The sequence below is a fragment of the Sorex araneus genome, chromosome 1 (assembly GCF_027595985.1).
Source record: "Sorex araneus isolate mSorAra2 chromosome 1, mSorAra2.pri, whole genome shotgun sequence".
Taxonomy (NCBI): domain Eukaryota; kingdom Metazoa; phylum Chordata; class Mammalia; order Eulipotyphla; family Soricidae; genus Sorex; species Sorex araneus.
In genome coordinates this window covers 339281314-339298150 of record NC_073302.1, presented here as the reverse complement: position 1 = coordinate 339298150, position 16837 = coordinate 339281314, and the positions used below count along the sequence as shown (strand labels likewise).

The window sequence follows — 16837 nt, the reverse complement described above, 5'->3', positions numbered from 1 at the left end:
GAACCCCCCCACAGTGCCTCGAGACCCTCTCCAGCCTTGCTGGTGCTGTCCTTTGTTTTGGCCACACCCAGCTATGCTCAGAACTTGCTCCTGGCCCTGTGCTCAGGGAGCACTTTAAGCAGTGCTCAATGGAGATAGAAACCTAGTCGTGCAAGGCCAGCACCCTATCCACTGTACTATCTCTCTGGCCCCTGATGGTGTCTTTTAAAGAGCAAAAGTCCCAGTTGTCATGCTGTCTCACTCTGTGGCTTCTGTTTCACTGTTGATGCTCACTCACTCTCCATCACTCCTGTACTCAAAGCTTCTGCTTTTCCCCAGGGGCACCAGGTCCCACTTACTCCGAGGGGCACTTTGGCCTTCTGCCTTAGGGACCCCTCCTTCACACTGACAGCGAGGCCAAAAGGGGGTGCACTCGGAGTAAGGAGCCTGTTCTGGAGAGAGGGGTGGGGAGGGCAGCTCCCTAGCACAGGCTCTGTGGGTGCAGCCCATGAAGGCGGGGGGGGGGGGGGGCACGACTGCACATCGCCTGAGCATCGGGGTGCCCTGTGCCTCAGACGGCCCAGATGAGCCACCCAAAGCAGGCTTAGCACTTGGGCCCTGCCATCTGTGAAGTGGAGCAGGGGTCCACAGCTTCGTCAGCTTTGATTAAGAATGTGGGGCCCGGGGCTGGAGCAATAGCACAGCGGGTAGGGCGTTTTGCCTTGCATGCGGCTGACCCAGGTTCAAATCCCAGCATCCCATATGGTCCCCTGAGCACCACCAGGAGTGATTCCTGAGTGCATGAGCCAGGAGTAACCCCTGTGCATCGCCAGGTGTGACCCAAAAAGCCAAAAAAAAAAAAAAAAAAGAATGTGGGGCCCGGGGATAGCATGGTGGGCAGGGCGCTTAGTGAGAATGTGGGGGCGGGGGTGGGTAGCATAGTGGGTAGGGCGCTCGCCTTGCCGGTAGCCAACCTGGGGTCAGCCATGTCAGCACCTCCTGTGGTCTCCTGAGGTCCCCGTCCCCTGCCAGGAGTAGACCTAGCACTGCCAGGTGTGACCCGCCCAAATGAAAAGGAACAAAAGGTTGTGCAGAGGAGGTGGGGAGAGAGCCACTGACCACACAGACGGCCCAGAGGCAGCGGAGCTCTGGGCTCCTGTGCCCGGGAAGGGCCAGCTTACTCAGGCTCCCGGGCCAGACCCAGGGGTTGGGGTCAGAGCCCAGAGTGCGGCCCATGGCTTGTGCCCTCCTGAGGGGATGCAGGGGCCACTCAGTCAGCCCAATGCCGGAACCTGGGGCACACAGTCAGCCCCGAGATGCTGGGACCCAGGGCACATGGTCAGCCCGGAGATGCCGGGACCCAGGGCACACAGTCAGCCCGGAGATGCCGGGACCCAGGGCATATGGTCAGCCCTGATGCCAGGACCCAGGGCGCACAGTCAGCCTGGAGATGGGACCCAGGGCATGTGGTCAGCCCTGATACCGGGACCCTGCGGCACGCAGTCAGCCCTGAGATGCTGGGACCCAGGGCACACAGTCAGCCCTGATGCCGGGACCTGGGGACACACAGTCAGCCCTGATGCCAGCCTGCGGTGGCAGTTCCCCTGTGCGAGGCCCTGCGCTGGGCTGTGGGCACAGGAAGCAGGCAGGAAGGGGCGTGCATGGCTCCCATCTGCCGAGCATCAGTGGGGGCACGGGTGGGGGTTCCCAGTGGGGCCAGGGAGGAAGCGGGGAGGGGGCGCGGGGGAGCAAGGGGCCTGTGGCCTCAGCCCCTTGGCAGCCCATGAAGGGAAGTGACACAATGAGGAATGTGTTTCCCTCTGCCCGGCCCCGGCCCCCGCGTGGGGGTGGGGGGGCCTGGGAAGGGGCAGACCCCAGTGGGGCCGCAGGAAAGACAGTGCTGGCCCGGGGCTGGGCCCCAGAAAGGGGGAGGAAGATGGGCAGGAAAAGCACCTCATGGCCGGGGCGGGGGGGGGGGGGGCTCCTGCTCCCCGAGGCCCCTTCTGGTGACTCGAGGGTCTTGGCATGGGGGGAGATGAGGTCAGAGGACCCGGCCACAGGCAGGGCTGTGTGTGTGTGTCCAGCTGTGGCCCTCCCAGGGGACAGCACCTCCCTGTTCAGGGTACCCATTTCCTGCCCGCCCCGCCCCCTGGAGCACTGTTAACCCATTCCTCACCGGGCCCCAGAGACGGCCCTGAGGCTTCGGGCAGGCAGCCCTTGGTGCAGGGCTAGGCGTGACAAGGCCTTGAGGACAGACTGACCCACATGGGAGCGAGGATGGAGCCCGCAGGGGTGGGGAGTCCTCACAGATACCTCAGTGCCGCTCTGGTGAACACCTGGTCTTGATGGCAGGAGAAGGCGCCTTGAGCACACGGTCAGCCACGGAATCACAGTCCTGCCCTCAGGGCACCCGAGTGGTGCCCAGAAGACCTAGGGACCCCATCCGTGATTCTTTTGTTTTGTTTAGGGGCCACACCTCGCAATGCTCAGGGCTTACTCCTGGCTCTGCACTCAGGAATCTCCTGGCGGTACTTGAGGGACCCTATGGGATGCGGGAATTGAACCCAGGCGGGGAGCATGCAAGGCAAACACCCTCCCCGCTGCACTATCATTCCAGCGCCTCCTGTCGGTAATTTGCTGCCAGCCAGGCCACTGGTTTGGTGAAGGGCCTGAGGACCAGAGGCTGCATGGGCCCTACATGTGGGGAGGCAGGTGACCCAGGGGCTCAGGGAGGCTGTGGTGCCAGGAATCGGGCATGCTGAGGGCATGCAGACTTACACTATCTTCTGGCCCACGACGCTGATTTTTGTTGTTGTTTTTTAATATGTGTATAAATTGCTGTGCGCCACCCCTGGTGCTATTGGGGCGGGGGGTGACCTGTCCCCAAGATCAAACCCAGGACCACAGACATGCTGGCACAAGCTCTGCCTAGCCATAAATCTTACCCTTGGGGCTGGAGGAATAGTAGCACACATGCCTTGCATGCAGCCGACCCAGCTTCTAGCCCCGGGACCACCTATGGTCCCCCAGGCCCAGCAGGAGTGCACCCTAAGCCCCCAAACAAAAGACTTACCTGTGCTTGTGACCCTGCACCCATGGAGCTCTGGAGGCCACTGTCATCGCAAGACCTCTGACCTGTCCTCTGCATCCTATTCAGGACAGCTGGGCTCCCTCTGCAGGGTCCAGGGAGTCTGACGGGGTCACCATCAAAGGTCTGGACCTCAGCTTCCAGCTGAAGAGTGAGGGGCCAGAGCCAGCAGCCTGCAGCCTGAGCTGGCCCGGTCAGCAGCCATGCCAGGCCAGGGACATGGGCTCAGCCTGCAGCCCCATCTGGAGCCCGTCAGCAGGCATGCCAGGATGGGGAGATGGGCTCAGCCTGCAGCGTGCGCTGGCCGGGTCAGCAGCCGTGCTGGGCAGGGGACGTGGACTCAGACGCGGCCCCACGGCGCCCAGCAGGTCTGCACTGAGGGCTGAGTGAGGAGTGTTGTCGGGACTGGCTCTGGGCCCCGGAGTCCTGCTGTGGCGGGGGGCGCCCTCCCAGACGGCGGTGGTCAGTGACCTGCTATCCTGTCTCTCCAGGGCAGCATGGACTTTTCTGTAGCAATGTACCAGGGAGCCAGAGAGATGGTACAGCGGGCAGGGCACCTGCCTCGCACGTGGCTCACCCCGCTCGATCCCTGGCACCCTGATGGTCCCTGAGCACTGCTGAGCGTGAGCCCTGAGCACTGGGCGTGGCCCCCAGACCAAAAGCGTCTCTTTCAGCGTGCAGTACACAACCAGGCTTGCCTTCAGCCCGCTGCCAGCCTTGGGGCGTCAGAGGCAGTGAGGAGAGCAGGGCAGGGCTCCTCCACAGCCTCTGTCCGCCAGGCCCACACCCGGGGGCTCTCAGGAGGCCGAGTGGCCCCGAGCGAGGTGTGAGGCTTCCACATCACTCCACAGGGACCTGAGGAACAACGTCATCAGCACGGTGCAGCCCGGCGCCTTCCGGGGCCTGGGGGAGCTTAGGCGCCTGTGAGTAGCGTGTCCTGCGCCCCCTCCCCCGCCTTCCTTTCTGTTGCTTGATTTGGGGGGCCACACCGGCCCTGCACTCAGGAATAACTTCAGGGGGACTTGGGGAACCATGTGGGGTGCCACATAGCTTGCCCTTGCCCGCCGCCCCGCCCGCGCCCAGCCAAGCGGTGGCTGAGGGGTGCCTGGTCTCTCTAGAGATCTCTCCAACAACAGGATCGGCTGCCTCGCCTCCGGCACCTTCCAGGGCCTCCCCAGGCTTCTGCGACTGTGAGTGGGGTCCCGAAGAGGGCGGGCTCCCCCAGGAGGCAGCCTCGGCCCCAGGTCTGCTGCTCACCCCCCCACCCCTGCCATCCCTGCAGAAATGTCTCTGGGAACATCTTCTCCAGCCTGCCGCCCGGGGTCTTCCAGGAGCTGCCGGCCCTGAAGGTCGTGTGAGTATCTCGGCCCAGAGGGGGCACCTCGGCACGAGGAGGCGGGGCAGGCAGGGGGTTCCCACGTGACCCCCAGCCCACAGCCCCTGCTCTGCACCCCCAGGGACCTGGGCACCGAGTTCCTGACCTGTGACTGCCGCCTGCGGTGGCTGCTGCCCTGGGCCCGGGGCCGTTCCCTGCAGCTGTCAGAGCGCACGCTCTGCGCCTTCCCCACCGCCCTGCGCGCCCAGGCCCTGGGCGGCCTCCAGGAGAGTCAGCTGCGCTGTGGTGAGCACCGGCGGTCAGGGCCCGCCGTGGGCTGGGTGCCCCCACTCTTCTCCGCAGGCTTCTTCTCTTCCTCATCCTCCTTCCTGGCTCTCACGGAGGCATCAGGCCGGGTCCCCAGATTCTCCCACAGGCCTTTGCCCTCACCATGTTCCGTGTCTCCACCCGCAGAGGGTGCCCTCGAGCTGCACACGCACCACCTCATCCCATCCCTGCGCCAAGTGGTGTTCCAGGGGGACCGGCTGCCTTTCCAGTGCTCGGCCAGCTACCTGGGCAACGACACCCGCATCCGCTGGTACCACAACCGGGCCCTGGTGGAGGGAGATGAGCAGGCGGGCATCCTCCTGGCCGAGAGCCTCATCCACGACTGCACCTTCATTACCAGGTACAGGCACTGGGCGACCACCTCCTCCACCCGACAGGGGACTTAGGCACGTTCCTGCATGTGTGCTGTCTGAGAAGAGTGTGTGTGCATGTGTGTGTACATGTGTGCATGCATGTGCGTGCACACGTGTGAGCATGATTGTGTGCGCGCATACACGTGTGCGAATGCGTGCACATGTGTGCGCATGTGCATGCTTGTATGTGCACACACATGTGTAAATGTGTGTTGTGTGCACATGTGTGCATGCTTGTGTGTGAGCGCACGCATGTGTGTGAATCTGTGTGTGTGTATGAGTGTGTGCATGTGTGTGTGTATTCATGGAAAACTAAACATTGAGTGCCTGGGTTGGGGGAGATAGCTCAGAGGGCTGTGTGTGCTCTGCCTACAGAAGGGAGGCCCAGATGGAATCCCTGGTGCCTAATGGTCCCACGAGCACCCAGCCGAGAGTAGCCACTTTTGTTTTGTGGTCCAAACAAAAGAAGACATGTCTTTGAGGCCGGGTGCTCTGAATGCAGGAAGCCCGGTTTGACTCCCGGAGCCCGCTGGGGTGCCTGCCGGCGGGGTGGGGAGGGTGCCCCGAGCGCTCCCAAGCCCGCCCTCCGCGCCCGCCTGCAGTGAGCTGACGCTGTCTCACATCGGCGTGTGGGCCTCGGGCGAGTGGGAGTGCTCCGTGTCCACGGCCCAGGGCAACGCCAGCAGGAAGGTGGAGATCGTGGTGCTGGAGACGTCGGCCTCCTACTGCCCGGCTGAGCGCGTGGCCAACAACCGCGGCGACTTCAGGTTGGCCCCGCCCCTCGCTGCCCCGCCCCGCCCTGGCCCCGCCCCCGCTCCAGTGACCCCGGCCCCGCCCCGGCCCCGCGTGCCCCTCCCTAGGCCACTGTAGGCAAGAGACCCTTACTCGTTCTCTGATGAAACCCCCTCGAAGGGGCGCCCCCAGGGCCCAGCGGGCTGCGGACTCCCTTCCCTAGTAGAGACAGAGCGCCCCCCGCCGAGCCCTTGCAGGGTGCGGGGGGGGATTCCTGTCCCCCAGGGCACAGCCGAGTGGACTGAGCCCCCAGCACTAGGGAAGGGGGGCGCCGTGCAGCCTGCCCGGAACTCTCCTGCGGCTCCTCCCCCTGCCCCATGGTCCCGCGCTCGCTGCAGCTCTGCTCCGCTCCCAGGTGGCCTCGCACTCTGGCTGGCATCACGGCCTACCAGTCCTGCCTGCAGTACCCCTTCAGCTCGGTGCCCCTGAGCGGGGGCGCCCCTGGCACCCAGGCCTCTCGCCGCTGTGACCGCGCGGGCCGCTGGGAGCCTGGCGACTACTCGCACTGCCTGTACACCAACGATATCACCCGCGTGCTCTACACCTTCGTGCTGGTGAGCCCTGCCGCCCGCCTCCCTCCAGCTCCCGGGCGGGGGTGGCCAGCCCAGCACCCTTCCTCCCAACGCGGCCAGGCTGGCCTTGCGAGGGACTGCGAGGGCGGGAGGAGGTGGCCCAGGGCCCTGAGCCCCCTGCGCTCGCCACCACCCGGGCAGGGGCACCTCCCGGCCACTCCCCGCGGCCCGAGGGGCAGTTCTGGGGAGAAGGAGGAGACGGCAGCGCCTGTCCCCCCAACAGATGCCCATAAACGCCTCCAACGCGCTGACCCTGGCGCACCAGCTGCGCGTGTACACGGCCGAGGCCGCCAGCTTCTCGGACATGATGGACGTGGTCTATGTGGCTCAGATGATCCAGAAATTCCTGGGCTATGTCGACCAGATCAAAGAGGTGAGAGTCCACTGGGGTCTCTTGGAAAGCGCCCTGGGCAGCCGCCCCCTCCCACTCTACTTGCTCTGCCCCTGCTGCCCTCAGTGCTCCCCGGGCCTCTCGCCCCCAGCTGGTGGAGGTGATGGTGGACATGGCCAGCAACCTGATGCTGGTGGACGAGCACTTGCTGTGGCTGGCCCAGCGCGAGGACAAGGCCTGCAGCGGCATCGTGGGGGCCCTGGAGCGCATTGCAGGGGCCGCCCTGAGCCCCCACGCCCAGCACATCTCGGTGGTACGGCGGGGCAGGGAGGAGCTTCCGTGTGGAGGGGTGGCTGGGGGCGGCTTGGCCCTGGCACGGAGGTTGCCCAGGCACCCCCTGCCACCCAGTGGTCAGACACCTCTCAGGCACAGGGGCGGTGCCCAGTGAGCGAGAGCCCAGTGTGGGGATGGAGCCTGAGCGGTAGGGACAGTGTGGGCGGGGGGTGGCGGCACAGGGATAGCATGCAAGGCTCCTGCTGAAGAATGGCCATGGCTGCTCCCAGGGGCAGCGGGGGGCAGTGGCGAGGAGACCGAGCAGGAAGGGAATGGGGGCACCCTGACTCCACATGAGACCCCCCCACGTTGGGTGGGAACCAGCACAGCGCCAGCCCCCCGTGGGCCATGGTGCCAGGCGCCCCGGGGTCAGTGGGCACCAGAGCTAGTGAAGGGGCAGCTCCGGGCAGGAGGGCGAGGGGGAGAGGGGAGGTGTCCAGGAAACAGCCAGGCCCGAGAGCACAGCCAGGGGAGGGGAAGGGGGTGGCGTGGGTCTCTCACGGCACCGCCCCCAGAACTCCAGGAACGTGGCGCTGGAGGCCTACCTCATCAAGCCGCACAGCTACGTGGGCCTGACCTGCACGGCCTTCCAGCGGCGGGAAGCAGTGGCCCCTGAGCCCGAGCCCCCCGGGGACCAGCAGCTCCGCTTCCGCTGCACCACAGGGCGGCCCAACATCTCCCTGTCGGCCTTCCACATCAAGGTGGGCGCGGGGGCGGCCCGGGCGGGTAGGGACGCGGGGCAGCTGGGCCCTGAGGAACCCCTCTGTGTTCCCCCAGAACAGCGTGGCCCTGGCCTCCATCCAGCTGCCGCCCAGCCTGTTCTCGCCCCTGCCAGCGGCACTGGCGCCCCCCGAGCCTCCCGACTGCACCCTGCAGCTGCTCGTCTTCCGCAATGGCCGCCTCTTCCGCAGCCTCGGCAACACCTCCCGGCCCGGCCCTGCGGGGCCCGGCAGGAGGCGAGGGGTGGCCACCCCGGTCATCTTTGCCGGAACCAGTAAGGAGCCTCCGGGGCCTGCGTCACGCCCCTGCCCCTGCTCTCGCCCACAGCACCCCCCATGGCCCGATGGGATGGGGGGTCTCCCACCCTGTCCAGGAAGCTGGGACTGTGGGTGCCCGGGAGCCACCCCCACCCGCTCGCCTGGTCCCAGCCCTCCCCACCCCAGCATCCGCCCTCTGGGGCACCAGGCACCCCTCCTGAGCCTTTGGCGACTGGCCTTCCCTTGGGGTCTCCCCCAGGAACAGCAGGAGGGCTGGCTAGCACAGCAGCCCACCCCGGTCCCACCCGCCCAGCCGGGGGGCTGAACGTGTCCCCTTTCCTGCAGGCGGCTGCGGCGTGGGGAACCTGACGGAGCCGGTGGCCGTCTCTCTGCGGCACTGGGCTGAGGGAGCTGAGCCTGTGGCCGCCTGGTGGAGCCAGGAGGGGCCAGCGGGGCCAGGGGGCTGGAGCTCCGAGGGCTGCCAGCTCCGCTCCAGCCAGCCCAATGCCAGCTCCCTGCACTGCCAGCACCTGGGCAGCGTGGCCGTGCTCATGGTGAGGGCAGGAGCTGGACGGGGACATGGGGACGAGGGCTGATGGCTGGGGTCCCGGGAAAATGCAGAGCGGAAGAGCCCAAGAAAGAGTACCAGGGTTAAGGTGCTTGCTTGCACAGGCTCGGCTGCCCGAGTAGTCCCCTGAGCACTGCCAGGTGTGTGCCCCAAACAAACTAGAATGTCCCTCTTGCCAGCACCTCTCCATTTCCAGTTGTCAGGAGACAGAGCTGGGGAGCAAAGGTTTGGGGCGCATGCTTGGTATGCGGGCTCCCCGGGCACGCTCCCTCCCCAAACAGACCAGGGAGGGCTTCTGTGCACCTGCCTCGCAAGAGCCGGACCTAGCCTTCACAGCCCGCAGCCCCTGAAAGTCAGACTGTTTTCAGTGAAAAGACCCCAAGCATCTGGTGACACCCCCCTTCCCTCTGTTCCACTTCACACCCTGCTCTGCCAGTGGGCGCGAAGCTGATCAGAAACAACCTTCGCCTCTTTCTGCCTCATCGCTGGGGGTCAGAAAAGCCTCCAGCCAGTGAGGCAGGCAGCAGCCTCTCCGCACTCCCTCGGGATGGCTTTCCAGTTGTTGTTGTCCGGGCTGGGGCCCCTCCCCGGCTTTGTGCTCGGGACACTGCAGGGGTTGTGCCCTGGAAGGGCGGCTTGCTAAAAGGGGTGGCCTGAGTGAGGGCCCCGGCTTCTGGGCGTGCGGGAGACAAGCGTGGGGACTGGCGGGGCTCCAACAGGCTTCCTAACGCGCACCTCTCCCCGCCTGCCAGGAGCTGAGCGCCTTCCCCCGGGAGGTGGGGAGCTCGGGGGCAGGGCTGCACCCCGTGGTGTACCCCGGCACTGCCCTGCTCCTGCTCTGTCTCTTCTCCACCATCATCACCTACATCCTCAACTACAGGTGGGTCACCGCCACATGCCGAGCACTCACACCCGGCGCTGGCCCCGGGTGGTGGGAGGTTGCCCAGGATTGCTGGCGCTGAGGCCTAGCGAGAGAAGGTGGTGGCTCTAGCATGCGACCAACCCCAGCTGGGTCACCAGTGTTCCCCTGAGCCCCAGACGTGAGCTGGAGTCCGCCTGGGGTACCCACTCCTTGCGTCTGTTTCTGGACAGCTCCATCCACGTGTCCCGGAAGGGCTGGCACATGCTCCTAAACCTGTGCTTCCACATGGCCATGACCTCTGCCGTCTTTGCCGGAGGCATCACGCTCACCAACTACCGGGTGCTCTGCCAGGTGGTAAGCAGGCGAGGAGCGGGGGCACCTCGAATCAGGAGATGCACAGGAGGGAGAGGAGGGCTCACAGGGCAGAGAGTACAGGGGAAAAGGCGCTTCCTTGGTTTGACCCCACACCACACAGGTGAGCACTATCGGGGTGATCCCTGAGCATCACCGGGTGTGGCCTCAAAAGGAAACAAAAGAAAGAAAAAGGGGGTTCATGGCACTACTGCCTAGCCTTGGGCGTTGGGTGCCCGAAGCAGGGACACTGGGTGCAGGGACCTCCAGGGGAGGGGTCAGGCTGAGCTGGAGCCAGAGGGGTGGTGCCGAGTCATTGGATTTGGGGGAGCCCTGGGGGGAGCGGAGAAGGGAGCGGCAGGCGCAGCCTTGGGAGGGGAGGCAGGGCTGGGTCCCGAGCATCCTGCCTTGGCCCCACAGGTGGGCATCACCCTGCACTACTCCTCGCTGTCCACGCTGCTCTGGATGGGCGTGAAGGCCCGGGTCCTCCACAAGGAGCTCACCTGGAGGGCGCCCCCTGCCCAGGAGGGGGACTCAGCACCCCCGGCCCCCCGGCCCATGCTCCGGTGCGTGCTGCAAGCAGCGGGTCTGTGCACGGGGAGGCAGGGGGTTCTGCCCAGCTGTGTGCGAGGGTGAGGGCAGGTGGGGGGCACCCGTGGGGCCCAGGGCAGCACTGCCCAGGACAGGAGGGAGCAGTGCCGGCCGCGCCCCTGGGCCCCAGCACAGGGAGTCTGGGAACTGAAGGGGAAGGGAGGTGGGTCAGGGTGCCCGAGTGCCCAGCTGCTGCTGCCCGGGCTCTCCAGCTAAACCCACTTCTCCTCCAGGTTCTATCTGATGGCCGGAGGGATCCCACTCATCATCTGCGGCATCACAGCAGCGGTCAACATCCACAACTACCGGGACCACAGCCCCTAGTGAGCTCGGGGCGCCCCTGCCTGCCCGGTGCCCATGCGCCCCTCCCGCCCCTGCCTGCCCGATGCCCACGCGTGCCCCCTCCCGCCCATGCCTGCACGGTGCCCATGCGCCCCTCCCGCCCCTGCCTGCCTGCTGCCCAGCCGCCCCTCCCGCCCCTCACCGCCGCCCTGTCCCGCAGCTGCTGGCTGGCGTGGCGGCCGAGCCTGGGCGCCTTCTTCGTGCCGGTGGCTCTGATCCTTCTCATCACCTGGATCTACTTCCTGTGCGCGGGGCTGCGGCTGCGGGGCCCCCTGGCCCAGAACAGGGCGCCCCCGGGCCCGGGCCGGCTGCGGGGCCCCGGGGCCCTCCCGGGCGAGGCGGGCGCGGCGCCCCCCGGGCCCCCAGAGGGCGCGGACGGGCCCTGCTCGCCCGGGGCGCAGCTGGGCGCGCTGGTGACCACGCACTTCCTCTACCTGGCGCTGTGGGCGTGCGGGGCGCTGGCCGTATCCCCGCGCTGGCTGCCCCGCGTGGTGTGCGGCTGCCTGTACGGCGCGGCCGCCTCGGCTCTCGGCCTCTTCGTCTTCACGCACCACTGCGCGCGGCGCCGGGACGTGCGCGCCGCCTGGCGCGGCCGCTGGCCCGCGGGACCCCCGGGCCTGAAGCCCCCCGCGGGCGCGGCGCCCTGCAAGCTCACCAACCTGCAGCTGGCGCGGGGCCCGCCCGCCGACCCCGAGGACCCCGCCGACCCCGTGGACCCCGCGCCGCCGCGCGCCGCCCGCCGCGCGCCCCGCACCCGCGCCCGCGCCCCGCCCGCGCCCTCCGACGGCAGCGACAGCAGCGCCGGCCCGCCCGCTGCTGGCCTCAACGGCGGCCCCCGGAGCGCCAGGGACGAGGACGGGGCGGCCAGCAGGGCGGGGCTGTGGAAGAGCGAGACCACCGTGTAGCGCCCGCGCCCGAGGACCCTGCGCGCGGCGGCGGCGGCGGGTGAAGAGCCTGTCCCGGGGAGGGTGCGGGCTGTAGGATGGACGCACTGCAACGGCTGGAGAGGACGGGAGGGACGAGGAAAAAAGTGCCTTAAACTGGGCTGAGGCCTGACACCTGAGCCCGGCCCAAGGTCCCTCCCCAGCGCTCCCCTGTCCCGGACCCTGGCTCAGCCCTCTTACACCAGCACCCGCATCGCCCAGCCTAGGAAGCCATCACAGCCTTTCACTGCAGGTCTACCTGCGCGCCCCGCCTGGTCACCAAGGTGAAAGGCATCAGCCAGGGGACAAGCACATGGATCCTGTTATTTATGCTTGCTGCACAGACAATATTAGAAAGGAAAAAAAAGAGCTTTGTATTATTCTTCCACATGCGCTGTTTACATACCCTGCCAATGCCTTAGCACTGGAGAGCTTTTTGCAATACGCTGGGGTGAGGGGAGGGTGGGGATGAAAAGTGCCAAAGAAAACTTGTTTTTAAAGGCTCGGGTTTTATACAATAGAATGTTTTCTAGCAGATGCCTCTTGTTTTAATATATTAAAGTTTTACAAAGCCCTTTGACCTGACCGTGGTACATACACCCACAGTCCTTTCCTGGCGAGGTAGAGGATCACATGACCACAGCCCACCAGCCTGTGTGAAGGGGGAGGGGCTGCCGCGTTCCTGACGGGCTGAGAGCTGATACTGGTGGGAAGGCCAGCGGCGCCGAGCAGCAGCGTGTCCAATCTGAACCAGTGGACGCCTGCCTTGCCCAACATTCTCGGAGGAAAGCCGCCCAAGAGCGAAGGAATGTTCCCGGCTGGCTCTGGCACCAAGGGGTGGCCGCTCTCGGCCCACTCCGCCTGCATTCCTGATTCTGACACCGCTGAAACCGCTTCGCTCTGAATCGGGCCAGTACCTCGGGATGCACGTACACTTAATCCCTGGCCAGGCCAGGCTGCCGTGGGAACAGCTAGCCGCACTGTGGGAGAGGCAGGCGAGCTTCAAGGCGGGTTGGGGACACTCGCGGTGCCCTGCCCAGCCGCCTGGGCTCTCTGGAAGTCCCTCACTTCCTGCGGCGTGCGCAGGTACTGCTCGATTTCACTGTCAGAAATGTTCTCGTCCCCAGTGACTGTGGGCACCGGGCTCGCGGGGCACATGCGCTTGGGAGGCTTCAACATGCAGGGTGGGAGGAGCTGGGCGGTGCCCCCCGGCTGCTCCCCCTGCAAAGCAGAGGCGCTGCTCCCCGCCCCCTGGGAGCCCGGCCCCTGCGGCTCCCTGTCCCTAAAGGCCTCGCGGAGGAGAGTGCGGCGGTGCTGGAGCAGGTCCCCGATGTGCTTCACCACGGACCGTTTGTCGAGCTTCAGGACCCGCAGCCAGGCCAGCTGGCCCGCCATGCGCAGCAGCACCGCCACCAGCTCCTGCAGGCGCGAGGCCGCGGGGTAGGGCAGGTCCACGTTGGCCAGCTTGCAGAACCGCGGGAGGGAGCACGAGAGCCGGTCCGCCGGCCGCAGTGACTGCCAAGCCAGGAAGGTGGCGGCAGTGACGATGGGCAGGGGGCGCCGCCCGGTGACCAGCCACGTCTCGTCAGCCAGCTCCACCAACTGCAGAGTCCGTGACAGCACCTTCTCCTTGTCCTCCACGTACTTGGCTGGCAGTGCCGCGGAGGCCTGGAACAGCCTGAAGCTGAAACAAAGTGAAGGACATGGCTGATTAAACCTCAAGTCAGGAGCAGGCGTGAGAGGGACAGCACAGAGGCGAGGGCTCCTGCCTGGCACGTGGCCAGCACTGGGTGCATCAGCGCAGTCCCTAGGCAATGCCGAGTGTGGCCCCAAACACAAATACAAAACAAGGGCAAACCCAAGAGCAGCTTCTGCTCTCCACTATCATTTTTTTTCCAGCTTCATGGCCACCCCAGGTTCTGCTCAGGGTTCCGTCCTAGTTCTGTGCTCAAGGGACCACTCCTGGCAGTATGTGGGTATATGGTGACTGGACCAAACCAGGATCAGTGCATTCAAGGCATATGCTTTAACCCCTGTACTCTCTCTCCTAGCTCAAGCTTCTAATTTTTGTCAGTAAAAAGGATGCCAACTACTTGGAAAGGGGGCAGGGATTAATGTCTAACTACACTCTGTCCTTCACCAATATTTTTCCAACTCCATTCTCACAAGGCTCGCTAAGGCACACCTGCCGCTACCCCCCAGAGGGAGCGTGGACCTACACGGCTGCCCCCGAGACTGGCGCACACTTTCCCCCCTCACCACAGCCGTGAGGGAGGGGCATTTGAGCACCACAGCACTTCAGAAATGTCAAATGGGATCCTCATATTAGGCGAAAGGGAGAGCATAGATTTTGTTTTTCTCTCCTAACCAAATACCTGCTACAGTAGGACTTCACCAGGTCTGCCAAGCACAGAGATGGCACATCCAGCCCCAGGAGCTTCACTATTTGCATGTAGGTGCCAGAAAACACATCCAGATCTGCGTACAAGAGGGTGCAGATGGTCCCCATGGTGAGGGGCCAGCTGTGCTGCCGGCAGGTGACTAGGACGCAGCAGCCCACCAGCACCTCCTTCTTCTGCAGCCTGGCGGTGCGGATGCCAGGGTGCTGGTACGCCTGCTGGTAGTAGGCGACTGCCGTGTCTTCAAATGTGGATGGCAAATGCAGAACTCGACAGAGGTCTCTTACTCGGCGGAGACCTAGGAGAACCCACCAAGAGTCAGCAATCAAAGGAAACTACTATCTGTCTCCTGGTAATTTCTGCTACGCTTAAATAGTGTCCCTTCCTGCAATGATGTGTGAAACCTGCCAAAGTCACTGCTAAGAAACAAAGGGAACTGCGGGGTGGGGCGGGAGAGGAGTCACTTTCCAACCTAGGAGCTTTCAGAGCAGATATGGGAAAACATTTTTGTTTTTGTTTTTGCCGAGCACCATTTGGGTATTTACAACATCACTGCCAGCCATGTTAGACAGGCAGCCTGACCACAAGTGGCCATGGAGAAGCATCCATGTCTGCACGGTCACCTAGCAGGGACTGAGCACACAATTCCACAGTCTTATATGCCGATCCCTATCAGTTTCACAGACTGAGTAAGTTCAAACCTCATGCTACCTCTTAGAATTATCTCCATCTCTTACTTCTAAATTTTTACTTATACTAAAACTGGGGCAGGGGGTGGAGGGAAAAGTCTGCTTTGTTTTCAATTACTATTTTCTTCTTTCTACCTTACACAGGAATGCTGAAAACAGGAAAAACAAGCAGAGGGGCCCAATCACTTGAAATTTTTCTAAAGGCCACGGACTTACTGTCATAAAAGGCTGATTCTTACCTCGTTGCTGGCTGCGACTAACTTGTTCGTTTTCCCCTGTGCTTCGGGAATATGCTACTTCTGTAAGACAAAACAAACAGCGTCCTTAGATTCTACTCACCAGACCCCTGCCTCCCACCAGAGACAGAGAATGCAGAGCTGTTTCACAGAGGTGCCCTCCAGACACAGAAGATTTCCTATGTCCACTAGCAGAAATCAAATACATACAGATCTGAAAGCAAGAGAGCAATAACAAGGGTTCCACATCTTCCTCCTGTATATCCAATGGAAGTTTTTTTTCCTAGCTGCATATTCTGAAGGGTGCAATGGTTGGGGACTTAGAGTCAAAGGAAAAAAAGGTTTCTTCTGTTTTTTGTTTGTTTTGGGGTCACACACATTGGTGCTCAGGGCTTACTCCTGGCTCTAGGCTCAAGGGGGGACTATACGGTATGGAATCCGGGGTGGGTACACAGTATGCTCCAGCCCCTCTATTGCTCCCACCCCACCAAGATGTGCACGTCCCTAAGAAGCAGACCATGATCCTCCCACCACCATTAGCCTAGGTAAAAAACGTAGGACCGTTTCACTTCAACGCTTCTTACAAAAGCCGTAAATGGCAGATGCCACAGTGAGGAAACCACAGTCCCTGTCCTACTGCTGCCGCTGGCTTCCCTCGCGCCCCTTTCTCCTGCCCTCTCTAAAACCAGAGCGCAAATAAAGACCAGAAGGAAGCACAGGAACCCGAGGAGGATCAGGTGTCAGATCCCCAGCATCTCAGGGGGTCCCCGCGACCACCAGGAGTGATCTGAATGCAGAGCCATGAGGAACCCCTGCGCATGGTGTATTGCTATGCATGTGACACCCCCGCCCCCCAGCAAGCAAATCATTCGTGAGGTGCCCGCCTTGCAGACAAGCGGTCTGGCTCCAGCCCCCGACACCGCCAGGTGTGCACCACCCTGACTCATGCCCCCGACACCTCCAGGTGTGCACCCTCCCTGGTTCCAGCCCCCCACATCTCCAGGTGTGCACCCCGACCCTGTCTAGAGCCCTGACATTCCAGGTGTGCACCACACCCTGCCTCGAGCCACCAAGCACCTCCAGGTGTGCACCTCCCACCCTAGGTTCGCGCCCCCGACACCTCCAGGTGTGCACCCTCCCACCCTGGATCGGACCCCGACACTTCCAGGTGTGCATCCTCCCACCCTGGCTCGCGCCCCCGACACCTCCAGGTGTGCACCCCGAGCTCCTTCCTCCCCCTCGGCCTCCGCGCAGCAGGGCTACCTCGGAGGTTGCCCTCGTCGCTGAAGGTGGTGGTGAGGACCCCCTCGGTGAGCACGCAGCCGCAGTCGGAGCACACCAGCTGGCTCTGCGAATAGTGTGAGTCCTCCACAAGCTCAGTGGAGCCACACTCGGGGCAGCGCCCTGCGCCCGGCATCGCCTCAGCTGCCTAGAGCTGAGGAAGCCCCCGAAGAGCATCCCACGGCACAAGAGAGCAGCTGGGCGGAAGCAGGACGCAGGGGAGCCTCTAACGACTGCACCTCCCGCCAGCCAATGCGCTTGTCGCAATGGCACGTAGCTCCCGCCTCCCGGGAACTTCCGGTCCTTTCCCCCGTGGACTCGGGTAGAAACGTAACCCGGGAGAGGAGGTTCCTATCCTGGACTTCTTTCCCGACGCTCCCTGAGTTTCAGGTGGGCCAGACCGGGAGTTGGTTGCCAGTGAAACTTATACCTATAGGGCACAATAACAGGAATTGTTGCTATCCCCCGAAATCCCTCTTTTCTGAGCTTCAAGGGGGGAGGGGGAAC

At 63.9% G+C, this 16837-nt stretch overlaps 2 protein-coding genes across 5 annotated transcripts in view; one reads left to right on the top strand and one right to left on the bottom strand.

Moving 5' to 3' along the window:
- Positions 1-11707, top strand: part of ADGRA2 (adhesion G protein-coupled receptor A2) — a 32343-nt gene extending 20636 nt beyond the window's left edge. For 2 of the 4 annotated variants that reach the window (XM_055140982.1, XM_055140980.1), the window contains 17 exons: positions 3919-3990; positions 4204-4257; positions 4350-4421; positions 4525-4688; positions 4857-5070; positions 5686-5850; positions 6231-6429; positions 6671-6820; positions 6930-7091; positions 7627-7812; positions 7889-8105; positions 8434-8642; positions 9409-9536; positions 9749-9872; positions 10290-10435; positions 10694-10783; positions 10963-11707. In XM_055140982.1, the coding sequence (XP_054996957.1) occupies positions 3919-3990; positions 4204-4257; positions 4350-4421; positions 4525-4688; positions 4857-5070; positions 5686-5850; positions 6231-6429; positions 6671-6820; positions 6930-7091; positions 7627-7812; positions 7889-8105; positions 8434-8642; positions 9409-9536; positions 9749-9872; positions 10290-10435; positions 10694-10783; positions 10963-11707 (3097 nt within the window). Of the gene's footprint in view, positions 1-3918; positions 3991-4185; positions 4258-4349; positions 4422-4524; positions 4689-4856; positions 5071-5685; positions 5851-6230; positions 6430-6670; positions 6821-6929; positions 7092-7626; positions 7813-7888; positions 8106-8433; positions 8643-9408; positions 9537-9748; positions 9873-10289; positions 10436-10693; positions 10784-10962 lie in introns of all 4 variants that reach the window. The other 2 variants (XM_055140981.1, XM_055140979.1) reach the window with 1 other exon arrangement.
- A 1020-nt stretch (positions 11708-12727) lies between these two features.
- On the bottom strand, positions 12728-16553 carry BRF2 (BRF2 RNA polymerase III transcription initiation factor subunit). Its single transcript, XM_004606867.2, has 4 exons — positions 16313-16553; positions 15053-15112; positions 14101-14422; positions 12728-13409 (listed from the first exon to the last, which is right to left on the bottom strand). The coding sequence occupies exons 1-4, from the start codon at positions 16464-16466 to the stop codon at positions 12728-12730; spliced, it is 1218 nt and encodes a 405-aa protein (XP_004606924.2). The 5' UTR covers positions 16467-16553.
- Positions 16554-16837: the final 284 nt, after the last annotated feature.

What these genes read in the sequence shown, in the direction of transcription:
- BRF2 (XM_004606867.2), bottom strand. Translation starts at nt 16,466, where the DNA reads ATGCCGGGCGCAGGGCGCTGCCCCGAGTGTGGCTCCACTGAGCTTGTG. An exon ending in TAGTCGCAGCCAGCAACGAG is followed by an intron (nt 14,423 to 15,052) that starts GTAAGAATCAGC and finishes GGGTTCTCCTAG; the next exon opens with GTCTCCGCCGAGTAAGAGAC. An exon ending in GTGAAGTCCTACTGTAGCAG is followed by an intron (nt 13,410 to 14,100) that starts GTATTTGGTTAG and finishes ACTTTGTTTCAG; the next exon opens with CTTCAGGCTGTTCCAGGCCT.